This window comes from Rhea pennata, chromosome 16 (genome assembly GCF_028389875.1).
Source record: "Rhea pennata isolate bPtePen1 chromosome 16, bPtePen1.pri, whole genome shotgun sequence".
In the NCBI taxonomy this organism is placed as follows: Eukaryota; Metazoa; Chordata; class Aves; order Rheiformes; family Rheidae; genus Rhea; species Rhea pennata.
This window is the reverse complement of record NC_084678.1, coordinates 16,899,333-16,919,595: the sequence shown is the minus strand read 5'-3', so window position 1 is coordinate 16,919,595 and position 20,263 is coordinate 16,899,333. Positions and strand designations below refer to the sequence as shown.

General features: G+C 38.4%; 1 protein-coding gene across 8 annotated transcripts in view; it reads right to left on the bottom strand.

Moving 5' to 3' along the window:
* ZBTB46 (zinc finger and BTB domain containing 46) overlaps window positions 1–20,263 on the bottom strand; it is a 56,593-nt gene that overhangs the window by 10,158 nt on the left and 26,172 nt on the right. For 4 of the 8 annotated variants that reach the window (XM_062589597.1, XM_062589599.1, XM_062589598.1 and 1 more), the window contains 4 exons: window positions 11,802–12,083; window positions 5,733–5,905; window positions 4,511–4,562; window positions 4,109–4,420 (listed from right to left, as the gene is read on the bottom strand). In XM_062589597.1, coding sequence (XP_062445581.1) covers window positions 4,109–4,420; window positions 4,511–4,562; window positions 5,733–5,905; window positions 11,802–12,083 — 819 coding nt within the window. Of the gene's footprint in view, window positions 1–4,108; window positions 4,421–4,510; window positions 4,563–5,732; window positions 5,906–11,801; window positions 12,084–20,263 lie in introns of those variants that run through there. The other 4 variants (XM_062589600.1, XM_062589605.1, XM_062589602.1 and 1 more) reach the window with 4 other exon arrangements.

Sequence of the window (20,263 nt, the reverse complement as noted above, 5' to 3'; positions counted from 1 at the left end):
TACTTAATTTCATTAAAATATTTACAAGTGATGTGTGTTTTTTAAATCAACCCAACAATGCTTGGAAAAGCTGCCTTTGGTATTGTCTTCTCAAGTAACTACTTATTTCACTGAGGTTAATTTTTCTTGGTTTTCATGTTCTGATATTTTTCTTAAGTAAAGTTACATCTCTTTCCTCATTCAAAAAAAGTAACAAGTAGTTTAAATACTATACGGTTTTGGAAATGTATTTACTGTCCATCACCTGTAAAAAAAAACTTTTTTAAAAAACATGGATAAATTGCAAAAATACAGTAATAAAAACACTAGTCTATCAAGCTCTAATGAAAATCATTCACGAACTCCTCTGAATCAGAGAAAGTAAAGCATAAACCTAGACATTTTCTAAGTTTGAGTAGCGGAATTTTGGTGAAAAAAATCTATATCCTATATACTTTTCCCCAAAATATTTTAAAACTATGTCATTTTCAATTTCCATAAGGTAGAAAAAAAACTTTTAGTGTAATATCTTGTCTTTAAAATGCTGAATTCTAGTAGTGCATTTGGAAGTGTTGCTACTGCAAAGTAACAGGATCAAACTCGTGGCTCAACTCCCTACACCCTCATTTTTCCTCTCCTCCCTTCCATGGTATGTGGGCTGCCTACATTTGGTAACTCGACCTTTGGCTTTTGGACCTGGCTTGCAAGACGCATTGGACAACCTGCCAACCAGTAGCCTCTGGAGCAAGGAGGTCTTGGAGCGGGAGGAAAGCTCAGTACTTTGCAATACATCTTAATGAGAAAGAAGCCCTGATAGAAGACAAAAAACCGCCACAACTCAAACCTGATGCTCTGATTCCTCCCCTTTCCTACAATCCCACAAGAACAGGAACAAAACTGACCATTGGCCAACCTGCACAGCTGCAGCAGGAAAAAGGCAGGAAAGATACACCTTCGGGAATGATTTCACCGAAGCCACTAGCTCCACAAACGCTGCCCGCACCCTTTAGAGCTCCAAATCCCGAACAATTCCCGCGAGCACCGCTGATGGTAACAGGCAGTGATGAGGGGACAAATGGAGACAAACTGGCTCTTCTTCGTGAAGTATTACAATAGCTTGAGTTTGCATATGGAAGTGCAGATATGCATGCAACAAAGCTTCCAGGTGGCAGAAAATAGTGACAAAACTTTCTTCAGGATAAGGAGTATTAAATGAAATAGGTTCCCATATTCCTGACTTGAGAAGTGAAAGCAGTAGTGATTGATCTACTGCCTGATGAAGCTACTTTGAATTTACCCTGTAAACTAGTAATCATGTAATAATCACTGAAATATTATACTCATTTGCTCATTATGAAGAATTCACAAATTTGCTCTGAGAGAATTTTTGTCTACTTACTCGTCATCATATTTTAAGGTTGTAAATAGTAAGATGCAATTTAATAGTTAATTTACAATTCCCATCATTTTCCCACACTATTCCATTTTCTAATACAAACATACTATTCAAAATAAAAACGAAACAGAAAATGCTCTATGTAAACTTTGTAAGCCTCTGCTATATTGTATCCTTTGGTTTTAACATTTTTAAAAAATCTGCTCCTGATCCTGAAGGTAACACTGGAAAAACCCAGCACTGAAGTCAGAAAGCAATTTAATGCTATGGAGAAAGTAAAACACTACTTAAACCTCTACTAGAAGGACAATGAGCTGATCTGACTACAGGAAAATAATTTAATGTTGAATTCAATTCTCAAGTTATATGAGTGCTTTCATAATGCAGTCATGTATGAAGCTCAAAATAGTTGATTCTGCTGAAAATTTTAATTAGAAAACTGTTGAAATGGTCAAATATGGTCTTTCATGGGCACATATGTCAACACTGGGACACAGGTGTCACACCATGTCTACCATTATTACAGTGACTAGATTTTAATATCTTTTGTCCAGCAAATACATTAGAGAAGTCAGGCTTATGGCTGATACGCTAATGGGACAAAAATTTCCACATGAAAAAAAAAAAAAAAAAAAAAAAGAACAAACATGAAACATGCTGATAGCTACTACCATGTGAACAGAGTCTTTTAAAATATGCTGCAATTACTTTTGCTGGTGTCTTACTCCTCTGGGTCAGAAAAAAAATACAGTGTGTTCCTCCCAAATTTCTGGGTAAGACGACACATTTGGTCACAACTTGCTCTTCTGGCTCAGCTTTCTCCTGCTTCACTCGTTTGCTATTTAAAAGCAAATTACTTATAATCCTTATAAGGATTATAAATTAGACATTAACAGGTATAAGCGATTGACAAAGAAGTCTCTGGGAACAAAAAAAATTGCATAGCTTCACCAAAAAAATGACTGAAGTATGGTATATTATAATGATTATATGGGAACATATTCTCAGCTTTGACGACACTCAGCTTAAACAAAGCGTGAGAACCAAGCCAGGGAAACACCAGCTTCCCAATACTCAGAAACCCAGCCTTGATGCAGCGTGGAGCTCTCCGAAGCTCCATGTTTCAGCAGGAATAGGTAATGCTGGCATAGTGTTGCTCTACCCATTCCCTCTATAACAAGAATCCAGAGCAGAAAGAAACTTGCAAAATTGCTTTCTGTGGAAATGGCTTTCCACAGAAAGCACTTTTGCAAAAAATCCTCCACTGAAGATCTCAGGCAGTTTAGTCCCTTTTGTGCCTGATTAAGTATTTCTCATTTTTGTCTCCCTGAGATGCAATCGTATTACGAGAGAAGCAACTTCTTTCTGAAGAAGTCAAAAGATTATCTGCAAGTTGTTTTGGTTTTTCTAGTTGTGCCTCACCTGCTAAGGAAAGCAACCCTACAATACACGCAATGCTAAAGCTCAAACTGCAGACAAGCTGTGCTGTACACAGCACAGCCGAAAAGCACTACACTTTCACTTATGACTTTCATTTAACAGTTACTACAGTCTGGTTTTGTGTGTAAATATATAGCAAGAGGCACGTGTAAGTATCTAATCTCTTAAAAAAAAGTAATAAAATAGGCATTAAGGTAAGTTGTCAACCTTCCAGTAACAACCATGACTGATTTTCTACATGCACCATAGCTCACAGCACAGCCCCTTCTTTCTCTTTCAAAGAAACAGCTAACATTCACAGTTCGGTTAACTTAATACATCATTTAAAACAAATATGTCAGAAAACTTAGGGAACTCCTGAAAGTCACAGTCATACTCGAGTATATTTTTAAAAGTCCTAACATATTCAAAGATAATACCAAGCAATAAAATATATAAACCTTGCAACAATTTTGAAAGCCTAAATAACATATACCCTGATGCACAAACACAGAAGATGCATGTTTCTCCCCCCTCCTTTAAATGACACAGAAAACCAGCCTTCACAGATATCTTTTGGTGCGGAGCAACTCAGTGCTTTCACAGCTCCAAAACAACCCTGCAGAGACTGAGTCACCTAATGGACAGAGCACCAGACCGGAACTCAGACAACTGAATTCTACTACTCATTCTATTGCTAACACACTCGCAAGATTTGGTACGTTATTTTCCCTTTCAACACAGAGAAACATCTAATTTCTTTTATAAAGCACTTTGAGATCTACTGATAGAAAAAGTTTAAGGCAATAAGTACACAGTATTACCATACCAATAAAATATCCAAAGTGCCATTATATGGACTGACAAAAGTATCTTTGCACAAATACCGCACCATGATTGCAACTATTATTTATACAGTATCTGGAACCCGTGCATTATCAACCTGATCAGTATTTGGGAGTTACTATGTTACATTACACCTGTAGTAAATTTATTTGCAGTAGGAAAACAATGACACAACTTGCTTTTCCTAGTTTAAAAAGAAATAAATGCCCAATATACATAACACTAGTTAGGCATTCTCAGGATCCTGATTTGGTTCCACACTATCCAAAAGCTCAAACCCTCCTAGCTGGGCAGAGCCTAAGGAACACACTTTCATATGATTCGTGAGGTTCTTCTGTGTACCAAAGCCCTTGCCACAGGGGAGACACACAAAAGTACGCTCGTTTGAGTGCACAGACATAAGATGCCGGTTTAAGTCTGTCTTGTCTCGAAACAGCTTGGCACAGTTAGGACACTGCATCTTCTTACAGTTGAAGTGGATCGTCTTTTCATGCCGGTCCATGTTTGATTTCAGAGTGAAGCTCGCAGGGCATTTGGAGCACTGGAAGCGAGGGAGCTGACCCGGAGGAAGGCTGTCTGCGAGGCCCGGCCGGGCACAGTCAGCGAAGTCCAAGGGGAGAATCACGGACAAGGCGTGCTCGAGGATGTGCTCCTTCAGCTGGTCAGTACATTCGAAAACCCTCCTGCAGAAACCACAAACCAATCTCTTGGTTAGGGCTGAATCTAGGAATAGGCCATCACTGGTTAAGTCCATGTCTTCAGATCTTGAAAAACTTAAATCTAAAACAGAAATACACATACACACGTACAAATCAATGTCTTCTGGTAAAAAATAACAGTAACTGAAAAAATATTTTTCTCTCTACTTACTTGAGTCAGAGTTATCAAACTGCCAAAGTGTTAAAAATCCACCGTAAGTGGCCTGCAAATGGAAAGCGTACTTAAGTTAAGGCAAGCATTTACGAGAACACATCTCTGTAGTTAATGCTTAGACTCCTATCTTATCAGGACCCTCACCCCTTGTTTTAAGAGGTCCATCATTAGACTTGGCAATGCTATTTGTCTTTACAAAATTTTTGCTGTTAACAAAGCTTAGTTACTTAGGCCATATTCTGTAAGATTTGATGCCTAAAGACAGTAATCAACATTCCTAATTAGGTCCTTGGTAACAGTACTCAATTTTCAGTGTCACTAAGCACTTGTAGCTCCCACTCAAGCCAGTGGGAAACATGGAACAGAAAATTTCTAGCAGGTGCAACAAAACTGGAAAATTTTCCCTTAGTCCTATAAAAGATTATTCTTTCTGCAGAGAAAGCCCATAGAAAACAATATACATTCTGCTCAGTTCCCTTTATGCAGCATTCTCCGGCATTGCTGAATCAAATTATAAATAAAAGCTGAGTTTTTCATAAACCATTTGCAACATGCCGGTGTGCGGCAGATGGCAACCCTCCATGAGGCAGAGCCTACGATGTGGCCTGGGCAGGTCTGTCAGAGACCAGGGAAGCGGCTATCAGCAGTTCTTACCATCTCATCTTTCTCTAAGGTGACCACAAAGGAAAACCTGTATTTTCATCCATTTAATGGGTATGAAATCTCATTCAAAATACCACAGAAGAAATGCTATAGAAAGCAATAGATTTTATGTCAAATTCCTGTATTACAGAAAATCAGTTTGCCTCTATCTGTATCTAGATAATTCAAAGAAACCCAAATCCAAAACACTACAAACAAGCACTGTACAGCCAAGTGCTCAGATTCCTTTATGCCATTATTAATATTCTTACATGTAATGTCTTGCAAACTAATGGATTTACAGTAAGACGACCCGTATACTTTAAAGAAATATATATAGTTTTCTGAATGCAGGTTGTGTTGAGGTAAGGAAAAAAAGGGTAAAATTAGGACAATGTCAGCTCTGACCTCAACAGGTTTTTAGGTTTAAAAATAGCTAAATTTTTAAAATATAAGTTAAGAGATCAAAGAATAAGATATGATGGTCTTTCAAAGTACTTCTAATTGGGAAGAATTTGATTAAGCAGGTTCCTGTACATTTAAGGTTTTTTTTGCATTTCCCCCCACCCGATCTTACCTGGGTTGAGGAAGGCGTCTCTCCTTTTATCATGGTTTCTGGTGACATTTCACCAGAACAGCAGATCGCAGGGGGGCTCTGAGTGGCAAGGTGTGATGAAGGCAGCGGGGGAGATGGTGCTTCCACTTTGCCATCACATTCGCCCCTTGAACGATTCAAGTTGGTGCCAGGCCCTGGGGAACACAGGAAACGAATCTCACCCACGTGAACTAGCACCAGCTGGTGGTTTTAAAAAAAGGCCTTGAAAAGACAGTGAATGAGCACTTGCAGCTTATCTTCTGTCAGTGGGAGGGAACGCAGCAGTACAGTGAGGCCGGGCTTTTTTTTTTTTTTTTTTTTTTTTTTTTTTTTTTTTTTTTTAAACCAGCCTCCCCACCCAAAACGCCTTGTCTGCGTGCGATGTATGTGGTGGACATCTCATGGCACGGTCACTAAAGAGTCCGTCAGGAGAAAGAAGCACAACGCAGCACAAATATCCAGAGCAATCACAGTTCGGAAAGATGCCTCTTTGAGAAGCACTATTTTGAATATATACATTTAAATTTTCAATTAACACATATACAACAAGCTTCATTCTACTACTAAATTTCTTTAAGATTTAAAGCTTTCAAATTCAATATTTGACCTTTTGTTTTATTTAATACAAAACTGCTATTCCTTGATCTCAAAGTGCTTTACAAAAGATGGGGGAAAATGTATTTCTCTGATTTTATAGACTTGGAAGTTGAAAGATTCATACAAAACTGTTCTATCTGACAGTCATTACATTTTAAAAATCTACTGCACTTAAAAAACAAACAAATTATTCGTCTGACTGAAATAGGATCGTATCCTTTTCCTTACTCTGTAGCAGTAGCCAAATGACATACAGTATTCCTCCAAATACGCTGATAATCAGTGACAAATCTACATACAAATAAACACTGTGACCAAGACTAGTTTCTATACATTACGAACTGCTAATTAAACCTTACCGAACACTTGACTGCACATTGGCATTGACTACAGATTGGAACAAAGTATTGAGCAGGTCATTATTTTTCAGAAGGAAGGCAGAATCAGAAGCAAATACTGTAGGCTCATATAAATTATGAGAAATAAAACTAAACAAGTTCATATTTAAAGCACTCTATTTTTTTTTTTTTTACTCCTACTACAGGATGATTGAAACTTTTACGCATCAAAAACCACTCTTTAATGCAACTACAAATGACAAGTCACAAAGTTTATTCTACGTCCCAACACTGTACACTGCGATCTGGGTCACAACAGAGCATTCAAGTAAAACTGCATGCAGGTTTCAAACTGTATGAACTACCCCAAACCGAACTTTTTATCAGCTATCAGAGGAAATTCTACTCTTGTACCACAGGCTGGAGGTTTGATCTACTTTCCTCTGCTTTGATCATAGATTGAAATCTTGCACAACTTAGTTAGATCCATTCAAGCGTGATAACAATATGCGAAGCCTTCTCTCTGCTGCGGTTCGTATTTTGATATCATAATTTAAAAGGAGGACAACAAAATGCCGGAAGCATAAGCTGAAGATAGGAAACAATGGAAAAGAGTGAATTCTTCCATATTTTCTGTTAGAAAGCGTTACTAGGGTTATAGCTTTCCAGGTTGATAGCAAAATTCTCATCTAGCCGTCCAAAAGTTTCAGCGTTTTTCTGATTCTCACAAAATTATTCAAACTGTCCTATTTATATTAGGGCCACACATTGATTTCAGGCAACTTAGAGGAAGTTCTAAGTTATATTTCCCTAAACAATCTGTATTTCAGTATACAGTGAAGACAAGCCAGTACTCTGGCTTTATTAATTCTTTATTAGCACCTTTACAAAGTTACACAAGTTCCTAAAAAACTACACACTTCTTAAAGCAAAAGTTAAGGTTAATGAATGGGCAATGAAGTAGAATAAGGAGAAACAATAAACTCAATCATTCCAAATGAGCCAGGAATATATACAACACAACAAAAAGGTACAAACATGAATTTTAAAACAGTAATAAATATTTATTTGGTTTCAACAACTGCAAGTATCACAAGAAGAGAAACCACATAAACAATCCGTAGTTTGTATGCAAGGACGCAAACAGCACCTGAATTTAGGTTTTGTGTCATTCTGACTAGTATGGTGAGCAACCTCTTTTTTCCTCCTAAATTTGTGTTTGTCTTTAATGAAGAATTTTATCTTTTTAAATCAGAAATTAAAGGCGCTTTCCTTCAGTCATCTTTGCATATGGAACATGAAGCATTGGTTTAGCAGTTATCTAACTATAGTATTCTCTATTGTTCAGAGAACTGACAGCTCAGCAGTAAACTAATGTTGAAAACAAACAGAAGGGTAAAGGTTATTATATCTTGTTTAAAATGACAACTCCCCTAAATCTTGATTTATCATGTACAAAAATTCCATGCCTAACTGAATACCTTTACCTCCCCCCTCAGGAAAATTGACCGCTATGTAAATATACTCCTTTAACATCCAGTGCAAGTATAAATTACTGACTTCAGTGAACTGCTAACTAAAAATAAAATATTAGCCGTTTTGCCCAAAAGAAAAGGCCTCTGTGTACCATGTAATCACTTGGACAACAAGATTCATTGGAATTGCTTCTATAAACACTTTTAGTTGCAACAAGGTAAACAGGAAAAGCCAAACTTAGATATATAAAGAAGTATGCAACATGCCGTTCTGAAAATGTGAAAGGACTCCCTCTTTTAGGTAGTCAATCACCCCAAAATCTGAAACCTTTTTGACTTTTTAAATGTGAAAACAAGGATGTAAATTAACCAACTCATTTTTAATGAGCATTAATGTTCTCATTCTCTTGCTTATTCTTGGCAAAAGCAGTAAAAACCGATCACCTAAAAAGCCTTTGAGAATTTTATAAACGTGGTGTAACTGCGCATAACAATGCTACCAAAGTTCAGTACCATAAATAAAACACACATTGTTAAACAACAAAGCGACTCAGTACAATAGCACTGCTGAAGCTGGAAATGGGCAAACAACCTGCCCTTACAGACGAGAACGGGTAAAGGCACGGACAGCTGAACTGCTGATGTCTAAGCTGAAGGACATCTACAACAAGAAATTATGCAGGTTCAGTAACTAATGATACCCAAGAAATCAGTATTAGCCATGAGTAGTTGACACATGCCCTTTTTCTGCAAAACATATATGTTCTTTAGATTTCCAACAAGTGTATTAAGAAAGTCAGTCTTGATCATATACCATGGACTCCATAAATTCTCCAAGCCATCTAGCTGCTGGTTATCAGGCACCTGGATCACCTGAATGGCAAGACATTTAAATTTTCCCTTCTGTTTTTAAATTGTTTTGAATTGGTTAACTTTAAAAATATTATACGCATGTTTCACTATATCATAGTAAAGTGATGTTCATGGAAACAATACCATTCTGTGCTCTGTTTTCCATTAACTGAATAGTAAGCAATTTCACACCTCACATTATCATTACAATATACAGTGAATAGAAAAAAAGAACATGAGGTAAAATGAAAACGTTGGAGTAACCTCTATTAACTTTTACAACAGTATGAACTATGTGAAAGAAAAATTGAAACTTGGAATGCATGCAGTGACTTTGAGAGCTATACCCCTCTAGAAACGGCTCATCGGAATTTCAAATACATGTAATACATTCTTCCGATCTCACACCTCAACTAAGTCTTAGGCTGGAAAAGAAAAATAAATGTTAACACTGCCACTTGAGACAGTTACTTACTGCGTAAGAAAATAAGATGACTCTCTAGTAGTTGCAGTTAAGATTAAAGTACATTTTGCGTTATTTAAACTCAGAGAACGTTCACTTATTATTCTTTAAATTAGCACATTTCCTTTTCAAATCAGACAAACGAAAACTAGCACACTGCTCTTTTTGGTTTTTTTAAGAAGGAATCTTGTTTACTGTGCTCCCGCCCTACCCCCTGCTTTTATTTTTATTTTTTATATAACCCAGGAGTTAAAATGACTCAACATCCTCAAATTGTGTTTGTAGAAAAAGTAAGAAACACCTACAAAGCTAGCACCAACCTAGACAGTGTTTTCAGATCTCCAGAATTTTATCACTTGCTTTAATCTCATTTTGTACGCTGAAAATTCCTATTAAACTCCTTGCCCTTCTGTATTTAATAGTGACCACAAAACACAGGAGTCTTATATTAGGGTATTTTCCTCAAGCGATTAAAGCAAGCAAAAACCTGTGACTCTGAATAAGTCAAAGACAAAATACATTCCTTAACTGCCTGCTTCATCTGCGGAAGAATTCTCCTATCGGCCACAGCCATATCCCCTTACCTGCTGTGAAATCTACAGACCAAATTTGTCTCAAGTAATTCACTTTTCTATAAAGATGAGGTAACTGGAGCTTAGTTGAATGAAATTCATGCAATAGTGAAAGGACAGGAAAACAGGGACCTCAAATATAGACCGGCAGGGAACTCCTGACTCATCACGTCCATTGATGATCCATCATTTACTCTCATTTATAATTTCATCGAGCTTCATTTTAAACCTAGTTGGTCTTTTGCCTAAACCATGCCTGTTTCAGAACTTCATTTCTCAGCTGGTTAGACACCCTCTAATTCCTAGCTTAAATTTATGACTGGTTTCTACTCATTTGTCTTTATGCCAAGTGGTCCTTCATCTTACAAGTAAAATCCCAAATCCCCAAACCAAGAAAAAGATGATGGATAGAGTGCAGTCCAATCATTATTCCAGTTTATCATGACAAAAGATGAAACCACTAATTTCATCAGTCACGTACCAGAGATTCCAACATACCATGCATAAATCATGCCCCCAGGCTCAGGTTGCTCCGTACCGCCCGCCCCCCAGGTGCCAGGGGAGGGCAACCTTTCTGTGGCACCCACGCCTGGTGATTAAACGGCTACGGAGGATCTTTGCTATTTCATTGCAATGAAGGGATTTTCTTGGCTTACTTTGAATGATCTAAATCTGATTTAACTGGAGATTATTTGAGAAGCAAATTACTGTAGAAACAAAAGTGTTGCTTTAACACCTGCTTCTCATCCCCAATATTTAAGCTGCAGAAGAAAGTACAAAACTGTCACTTTTTTTCTAAATTAGACAGATTAAAAAAAAGATTCCACTGTCAAGATATAGGAAGGGAGAAGAAATACCAAGACTAACTTTATACTGTGCAGTTATTTCTCTTTAGTTGGCATACAATCCTAGTGACCATTAAGTCAATCTTTTTTTGCCATCAAAGGAAATAAAAATAAAAATAACAGATACCTTAAGTGAACTTTTTACTCTATTTAATTCAACCTTTCTGGCTGGAAACAGAGATGGAATACTAAGAAATCTGTTATGTCACAAACTGTCCCAAGTGTTCGTGTTCCCATCTTTGAAAGCATTATTCAAATACAGCATTTACAGAGTTTTTTGTGCAGCACAGAATCAAACTACTTCACAATCACGATGAAGATGATACGCAAGTACGCTGAAAAATAAGCTATCCACACATTCTGGTACCTAACAGCCACGTCCAACAGATCACCAGTAGCGAAATACACATTTCCAAATACAAAAAAAATATACCTGTTCATTACTTAGAGATGGGGGTCTAAAAGTCAACACCAAAAAGTAAAGATCACATGATCCACAAAATCGTAACCATTTTTAAGAATACAGGAGCACAAGTCAAGCAACAGTCATCCCAGTTTTAACATTAGTCAATTTTGGGTTCAAAACCTTTGCAGCTACTTTAACTGAAGGACTCCAAGGGTGGTTTGTAACTACAATTTTGCAAACAGATAAAACAGAATTTTTGTGGTAAGCGCTACACACACACACACTATATACTTTCATTTATGGCTTCAGAAGTTGACTTTAAAGTTGCATCAATAACAGGCACAGGTTTCCAAATTTTATGAGACGTGTGATTAAGCATAATGTAAAACTAGATTTAACATCTAAGTAGCAATACACTGGGAGATGGGCTGTATTTTCTTTTCTTCTCACTAAAGGTTTCACTTAAAGCATCAGTAAGCAAAAATATAAAAACACAAACTTACGAGATAACGAATGCGTGCCTTTGGGTAAGTACTCAAACAGCAGAGAACTATCCTCTCCCAGCATGTCAGCTTTCAGAGACAGCAAACTGTTCTTACTCATGAGCGCTGCTCGCAGGTTGGCGACCGTTGCAGCCTGGAGCGCGTCCTCCTTCTCCGGGGTCAGCGGCTGGGAGAGGTAGCTCGCTTCGCCCCCCAGGAGCGCTTCGTCCACGCTGGCGTAAAGGTCCGAGCGCTCCCCTCGGCTGTCGGAGCTGCTGGGTTCCGTGACGGCCGCGTCAGCACCTGCGCAAAGACAGACGCCGTCAGAGACCCCCCGCTCCAGGGCATGTCGGCCGCACGCGCATTTCCAACTCGCTTTTAACTGCCATAGGAAGCTCAGTGACTACCTGCATCATGGTTTTAGGATAGCGTGACAGTACTGAAATTACTTTCAAGCATTTAAGTTCCTTTTTTCTGTAGCATGATTACTCTGATAGTCCGAAGTTTTCATACTTTCATTTCTTCCCCATGGCAAAAGTTTAAAAACAGCAACAAAAACAAAATCCAGCAATAAACTGCCTGTAACAGTGGACTGCTAACTCGTATAAACTTCTTGGAGGCATTTATTTGAAAAAAAAATGCACACTAACTACTGGTTCTCAGCATAGGGTAGATTTTATATAGAAGCAATACAATAAGGGGAAAAAAACCCAGATTACAGTAGGTTGCTGCTAAGAAAGCATAATAAACAATTAACAAAAACCATCAGTTAGTGAAGCCATAGAAAAATAAGATTACAAAGTAATTCCTCCCTGGCGTACCTTGGTGTAGCCTTCTCATTTTCATATGGGTTCATATACTTGTACGTATGCATTTATGCATTTATTTTTGCAATTTTTGAAAGGCCCAAAATAAGAGTCTTCCTTGATGTGAATTTTGATTCTCTTACAGTATTAAGTTATTTGTGCATTTTTATCTAAAATAAAGTGATTTTTATCCATATCTCTACTCGTCACAAGAATCAACCCCTACCCTACCCCCTCCAAGGGTTGTTACCCCACTTATAAAGTGCCCATAACAAACTAAAACTAACTAGACAGGAACATATATAAACAAAATACAGCCAAATACTTCAAAACTCAATCAAGTACATTGCTAAAGCTTCTTAATAAATGTCTTTGTAGCATTTGTACTGTTCAAGATGGAGAGAAATCACATCCAGATCCCAAGAGAAGGCATTGATGATGAATGATCGGACAGAAAAAGATGCAATTTTACAGATCTTTAACCCTTTATTGCCTCAGAGGTCAAAATCCTTTAAAATCCACTTAACGCAAAAGGCAGTTATTACAGTCCATACTGGGGGCACGTGTACAAAATTAACACTTGGCTACACCCATTAATACATCTTGTATCAATTCTCAGTGCAAGGAACCAAGATACTGTCTATGCACAGCACAGTAATAAGCATTTATTTCTATATAGGGGCTTCTCAGCAGCATGGCACACAGGAGTTATCAGCCAGGAAGGAAGGACGGACGGATGGACACTCACACTGGGTTACAGCATTCAGAAATTTCAAAATCAGGGCAAAACATCAATTTGTACAGCCTTACTAAAAATGCTAATGAGGACACTAATACAGTGCCTCTCTTCCGTAACCCGAAAAATTGCTAAAGGAGGATCATTATTTTTGTCTCCATTTTACAGATAACAGTCACAAAAGATGAAGCGTCTTGCTTAACGTGTCCGTGGTGCCAGTGGTGCCCCTATCAGACTCTGTGCGTCTCCTAGCCCCAAGTGCAAAGCATTTTAGATTCCTCAACACATTCAGATTTACTTTAATAAACTGTACTTTACTGCATGCACTGCAGTTCATTACAGCTTGCTGTTAACTTTTGCTACTTCCTTTAAAAAACCAAAAAGCCTAAAGCAAATAGCAAGGAAAACAACAATCATTGGCAAAGAATACTCCTACATTTGGGAGACTTAGGCAATATTCAAGGTTGGAGACTACAAATACGATAGCAGCATCTACATGAACCATCAGAGATGTTTTCTCTTTGAAGTTATTTTCCTTCCTCCATCTGTGTTTTGTTTGTGTAATCTTATCAGTTTTATTAAATCTTAGTTAAGCAGAAGAACATTTTAATTGCTTTGAATTTTTACGTATTTTGTCACACTATTACAGTGCAAACAGTTAACATGTATACATTTTTTTACAAAAGATACTGAAGTTTGTTTTAAAAACAAACACTTCTGTACAAAGGGAAATTACGAGAGTTTAAAAAACACAACAGCTGTTCCAAGAGGTGGTGAAGAAAGGAAACTCTAGCCCATTAAAATGGTAATTTATCAAACAGCTTTATCAAGCAGAAAGCAATGCTAATACTGCTATTCCTCTGCTGCTCACCATCTACTCTGCAAAACATGGCGAATAATCCAGGCCAGGGAGCGTGTTTGTCAACAAAACGGTGTTGCCAAATAGCTGGGCAGTAAATCACCTTGCGGTTCCTCACTCCTGTTTTCATAGGCAATTACAGATGCTGACTGACAGTTGCCAGAATCTGCTGCTGCCTGCTGCACATAAACACTAATTGCTAAAACACATGCAGATTAATTGTAACCACAACAAGACATTAAATGTTCCTCAAAAGCCAAGATCAGAGACAGACAGTGAAACAGAGGCTTTAGAGCCTGAAGTATTTATAGCTGTAGTAACCTAATCAAATACACATTAAGGCAAAATAAATATCCACTTAGTCACATAATTACTAAAATACTCTCAATACACCAAAACCCAAAAATGCTTGAAGTTCCTCTCCATAGAGCCTCCAAAACCACTTCTCTCTTTCTCTAGGATGCAGTTTCTTTAACAAGATTTAGGCAAAAAATTACATAAATCAGAAGTATCCATTACTGCCCAGTGATCTAAACTGTTTATCAGAGTGCTTCAAAAGTACATAAACCAAGCTTCAGTAAATGAGCTATTTTGTAATTACTTAAGGCAACAGGTCGTGTGGCAAGTCTAAAATCTTCATCTAAATCTTGTATTACTCAGTTTTTAAACCACTGAGACAATCCCTTTTGTTGTATGGATTCCAGGCACCATTCACAGGAAATCCTCACCAGCGCAGCAAGTTAAGTGTGGGATTAATGCTGCTCAAAAAGCCTGAGCTCATTAGTCTCTTTAGCAAATAATTATTTTTCAGTTATTTTATTATATCAGCCTACTTTCAAAAACACTGAGGCTTTAGAAAATCTTTATTAGTTTGTTCACTCAGATGAATAAAGTTTTTTTTTAAAAAAATAAATAAAACACAGGGCCTATTTTTACAGTTCTTGCAATAGCATTTGCCATGCTGAAACTGTGAAAGCAACACTTAAATAGTAAAGTTCTTATTTACACATGAAAGCCCAATATAAAAGGACTATAGGAAGCCCAGCCACAAGCACCCATCCCAGCTGAGCACGGCATGGCAAAAAGCCCGTGTCGCTCGCCAGCATGGCTGACCAGGCAGCCCTTCAGCAGCCCTATAAGCAAGAACAGGGCTCGTGCCACTCGCAGCGCGAGTAGTGTCATACCCCAAACACACGCAGAGGTGGCTGCTGTGCGGGAATCTACTCGTGGGCAAATTAAAACTGAACTGCGTACCTGCTGGGCAAGGGAGCTAGGAGAGACGGGGACCTCGCTTTCCTTGCTATGGAGGCCTAATCCAGATTAGAAACCCCGTTCAGCAGCAGGCATGCCTCTATTACCGTAAAAAAGATTTCACGTGAAGACTTCATTTGAAAGTCATATGAACAGTTGTCACAAATCCAGACATCAGAAAAACAAAACAGACCTAAGACTGAAGTATTTAATTTGTGCTTGTACTGCTAATTAGAGAGAGAAAGTAATATCTTCTGTTGAAAATCATTTAGATATTCAAGGGCCATTTCAAAAATATAAGATTACTAATACAACACTAATACAAGAGATTTTACATTAGAAATGTAGATTAAGAAAAAAAAAAGTATTTCCATCTAGTCACTGCTGTCTTTAAGGAGTTTTATAACATAGCTCCATGTTACTACCAAATCACTTTTTATGGGAAGCTGTAAGCATGGCAGGTACACATGCAGACAGCCTTTCAGGGATCAACACCTGTGAGCAACACCACTCATGCGATTCAAGGACAGAAAGAGAGAGAGTTTGGGGTCATGTAAAAAAAGGTTCCAGGATAATGTTATTGATCAATGTGGCTGAGGACATTTTGCACACGAGTCATCGAGGCTGTTGGGCTACTAGTCGCATTTCTTCAGTCTGAGATAAGTTATCCCATCTAAATAATCTTTCCCAAGGATTCATCACGTACCCTGTGTTTCAACACATTCTGTCCAAGATTAAAATTTATTGCTGCAATAAAAAGAATAAGACCAGAAACCACGTTACAATGTTCACAAATAGTAAAACAAGTAAATGAAAAATGCAATTCCACTGTGGGAGCTGTATCTATATCAGAATACATGTGTTTTAAAGCCCACTTTAGTCAACTACCGTGTATCAGTATCAAGGTCATTACTGATAACAAGTTCCAACTTTTTTTTTTTTTAATGAAGTTATAGTATTCAAAAATGAAGAAGTCATGACTACCAGTCCTTTGGGAAGAGCTATGACAAAAATAAAGGTGATGCAGCTTACTAAAAATATGTGAATGAAACATTAAACTTTAGAAACTATTTCCCAATATTCTGGAGAAAACTGTCAGCAAAAGCATTAAACCTCATCAAATGACTAAAAAACATATGCGCCACCTCAGAAAGACCATCTAGTTCAAGGAAAGGTCTCCTCCACTTTAAAGGAAGGATCCATTTGGCTATATAAAATAATTTCTTTAAAACATAGAATAAATTTTTGAATTTCTTTTCACTGTTTCATTCATTTTCCTTGCTACAGCTTACGCTTACACATTACCAAACTATCTCCTTAGTGTCTGCTGACACCACTTATTTCTTGTTTGCATTGTGTTTTTATCTTCTGCGCATATCCCCAGCGATATTTGTCATTACTATTGTTCTCTTTCCTAATTTTTTTTCTATTTCAGCTTTTATTTCTGCTCTCTCATATTCAAAGTCGAGTATTTTCTAGAAATCTGTACAGAGCACTAATCCCAGTGATCAGGGGAAGGGTGTGACTAGAAGTCATACATGATTACCCGGTCCAGCTGGAACACTGAACGCAGAAACAACCTCTTCCCCCAAAACCAAAGGGAATGTTTCGCTAGGTTGCTGCTCCTAAGTATTGTTCTTTATTGTTCTTTTCATTACAATCTCAAGGTAAAAGGAAATCCAAGCCTGTCGTCTTCTCTTCAAAGTCCCTTTCCGCTTGGCGGAAACACAAAGCGGCACTGTTTCTCCCTCAGCCTTCAGCGCTTGCAAGGGGACAAGGCCGCCCGACAACCACCTACCAAATCAAAGCGACTCCAGCACCAGAGAGGTGGAGGAAGTCAGCCAGCAAATACAGTAGTCCTTGAAGGACTGCAACCATACTTAGCTTATTGTTTACAGCCAAAGCTTTAGGTCAGTTTCTGTAAATTCTCCATCACCCTGGGAAATTTAGAGAGGCTTTTAGGAAGCTTTCCAAATCTGTCCTCAACTCTCCTTGAATTTAGTGCTTTTCCATAAAGCATTAGCTGTTTCTCCAGATACGTCTTTCTGAACTGGAGGTTATCGCTGCTCAGCGCCTGGAATGAACTCATTTAATACCTCCCTGCCATGAGAAGTGTCCCTACCCTTTCTGTATAGTTCACCCCACGGCACAGCTCCAGTACTTGTTCGAACAGCAACTTAAACCTTCAGCAGCTTCAGCAGAATGAAAGCCGTTGTCTTGCCGGTTTCACTAATATCCTAACCTGAGATTATGTCCACCATCACCAAAACCCAGCCAAAGCCTTTGGCTGCTTGTATTTTGTGGACACTCAAAACTAGGGGTGACAGCAAGATCCAGTCTGGAGTTGACTAAAACAACATTGATAATCTTAGATCCTACTCACACTTAGAAAGACCTCCCCCCAACACACCTTCCCCTGCTTCTCTTTTTAGGCTTAACAAAGCAAGCTCCGTTAGCCTCTCCTCACGCACAACATCCTCCCGCCCATCTCGGTGGCCTCTGCTGGGCTTGTTCAAGCTTGTACTGGGGATCTCAGAAACGGACCTTGTACTCCGAAGGTAATCTTGGCTCCCTCGACGGGTTAGCTGTGCTCGCAGCCCAGTTTGCAGCTGGCCTTTGCTGCCATGAGGCCCACGGACTCGTATTCAGTTTGTTATCCACCAGAACACATTTTCTGCAAAGCTGTTTTCTTGCTAGTTGGTTGCCAATCTATAATCTAATCTGGTGCAAGGAGTTACTCTGTCCCATCCTCAGCGCTCCACATTTGTCTTTGTTGAACTCATGCCATTTCTGGCAATGGCACCCTCCAACAAACCATTCCTGCCAGGCTGGTGTCATCCAAGAACTTACTGGAGGCACACTCCATCCCATCGTCCCGGCTGCTAATTAACACAGTCAATGATACTGCCCCAGTATATCTTTGCAATGAATACAGGCAGCTGGGGTGGTTGTTTAGGGTCTGCTTTACAGCAGTTGTACCAAGACTATACATATAGTTGTGAGGTGATCTGGAGATGGGAACAGATATATGTTAAAAATAAACTAGTTTATTAAAAAAAGTTATTTTAAAACCCAGATCAGTTCCCCAATCCGGTTCTCTACACGGTTGTACAAATGTTCGTACCGGAACAACTGCAGGAGAATGTGGGCGTGGAGACAGGACTACAGGAAAGTGGGAGCCACTTATACTAGGAATTTCTTTCAAGGACACTGCTAAATTATGGCCTGAGGTGAATGCTTTTGGAAAAAACTTATGGGAATTAAAGACTTCTAGATTTCTGAGGTTCTTCTGCTTATTTGTATGGAGCATCTCAATAGATCTGTCTGAGAGTGAACTTCACTTAAAATTTCAGGGATGATGTTTCTCATATAAACTTAGGAAATTTCAGCTCCATATCTTCATGTAAATAAGACTGCAATCATTTGTAAACAGACAGGAAAGAAAAGCTTTCGTTTCCAAATGTTTTGTTCTTGATATAAGGGGGGGGGGGGGAAAGGAACACTAGTGTGGCAGAAAACCAGTGTGACATTTTTGCCAGCTGCTAAAAATCTCCTTTGAGCTGGAATTTCAGATACCTCCTTTCTAACAATTTTCTCCCCGCAAACAACAAGAAAACATTTCATAACCTACTATTTAAGTAAAAAATAGCATTCTCACATATCACTATTTACATAGAGAATTGATGCGCTTAATTATATTGGTTTTGATTAGAACTCTTTTTACTAACTTAATAATATACACATGGATATAATGCGTGCAATACCTTCAGAGTAAGCTCCAATTTTGTAATTCAGAAAACTTATTAGGCAAATACACATGCTTAACCACAACATTTATTCTCTTTGAAAACTCCGTGACAGTAACATGTCTTAAGCAGATACTCATGGAACCCAAAATACTATTTCCTTAAGACTACACCTCCTTCCCCCTGCCCTTTCCAGGTTTGAGTAGTTCTCCTGCAGCTTCTCCACAGTGGTTCAAACTGGTGCGACCCGTACCACCTGGATTTGAGTAAGTCACTAAGAAACACCATCTTGCATATGACTGAAAATTTAAAGTGCTTTTAACTGTTTCTGGAAGGCTCAAGGTGAGGCAGGGGGAAACTGTTGACCAACCCCACCCCCCATTAGTCTATCTTCTTTATAATTCCAGGAGGCTTCAATGTTCTTCTGCACAATCTTTATGAGCATATGCAGAGCTGAATCCTTAAAACAGAGTTTAAAGTCCACATCAGTTGAAAGACAGCCTTCATAATGTAGGCCTGAATATAACCTACAAGCCTACAACTATGCAATATTATCAATGTGTGTATTACCAATAGCAACAGAAACATTTTTTCTATCTCTGGAATAGAATTTATACAACAAAGTAGGTTAGTTCAACATAAATATGGCCTATTTTTATACTAATACTTCCACAATGGGTTTCTAAAAGAATACGCATCTCTGAAGAACTTTATTCAAAACAATAATCAGCATATGGAGAATTAACAGGTATAAACCAGAAAATTTCCTCTACTCCCTCAGGTAGCTGGGGAAAAAAAGTTTTTAGCTTATTCCAATAATACTTGCTTTTCTGCCAAAAAATCAGATACTGCAGATCCTTTTCCATGGGCTGCATCAGCCAACAGAGGTCCCAGCCCCAACTCCAGCTGCTTGTGGGTGCTCTCCAGTTGCTTGTTAGTGGTCCCGACTCAACTTTATGTAAGGCCACAAGGAAAGCCTGATCAGTGAGCCCATCTTCCCAGCAGAAGAGTACCCAACAAAAGACAGCAAAACAAAATACCCAGCTCTAAGGAAGGAGAAAAAGGTTAAATTATATGAGTTTATT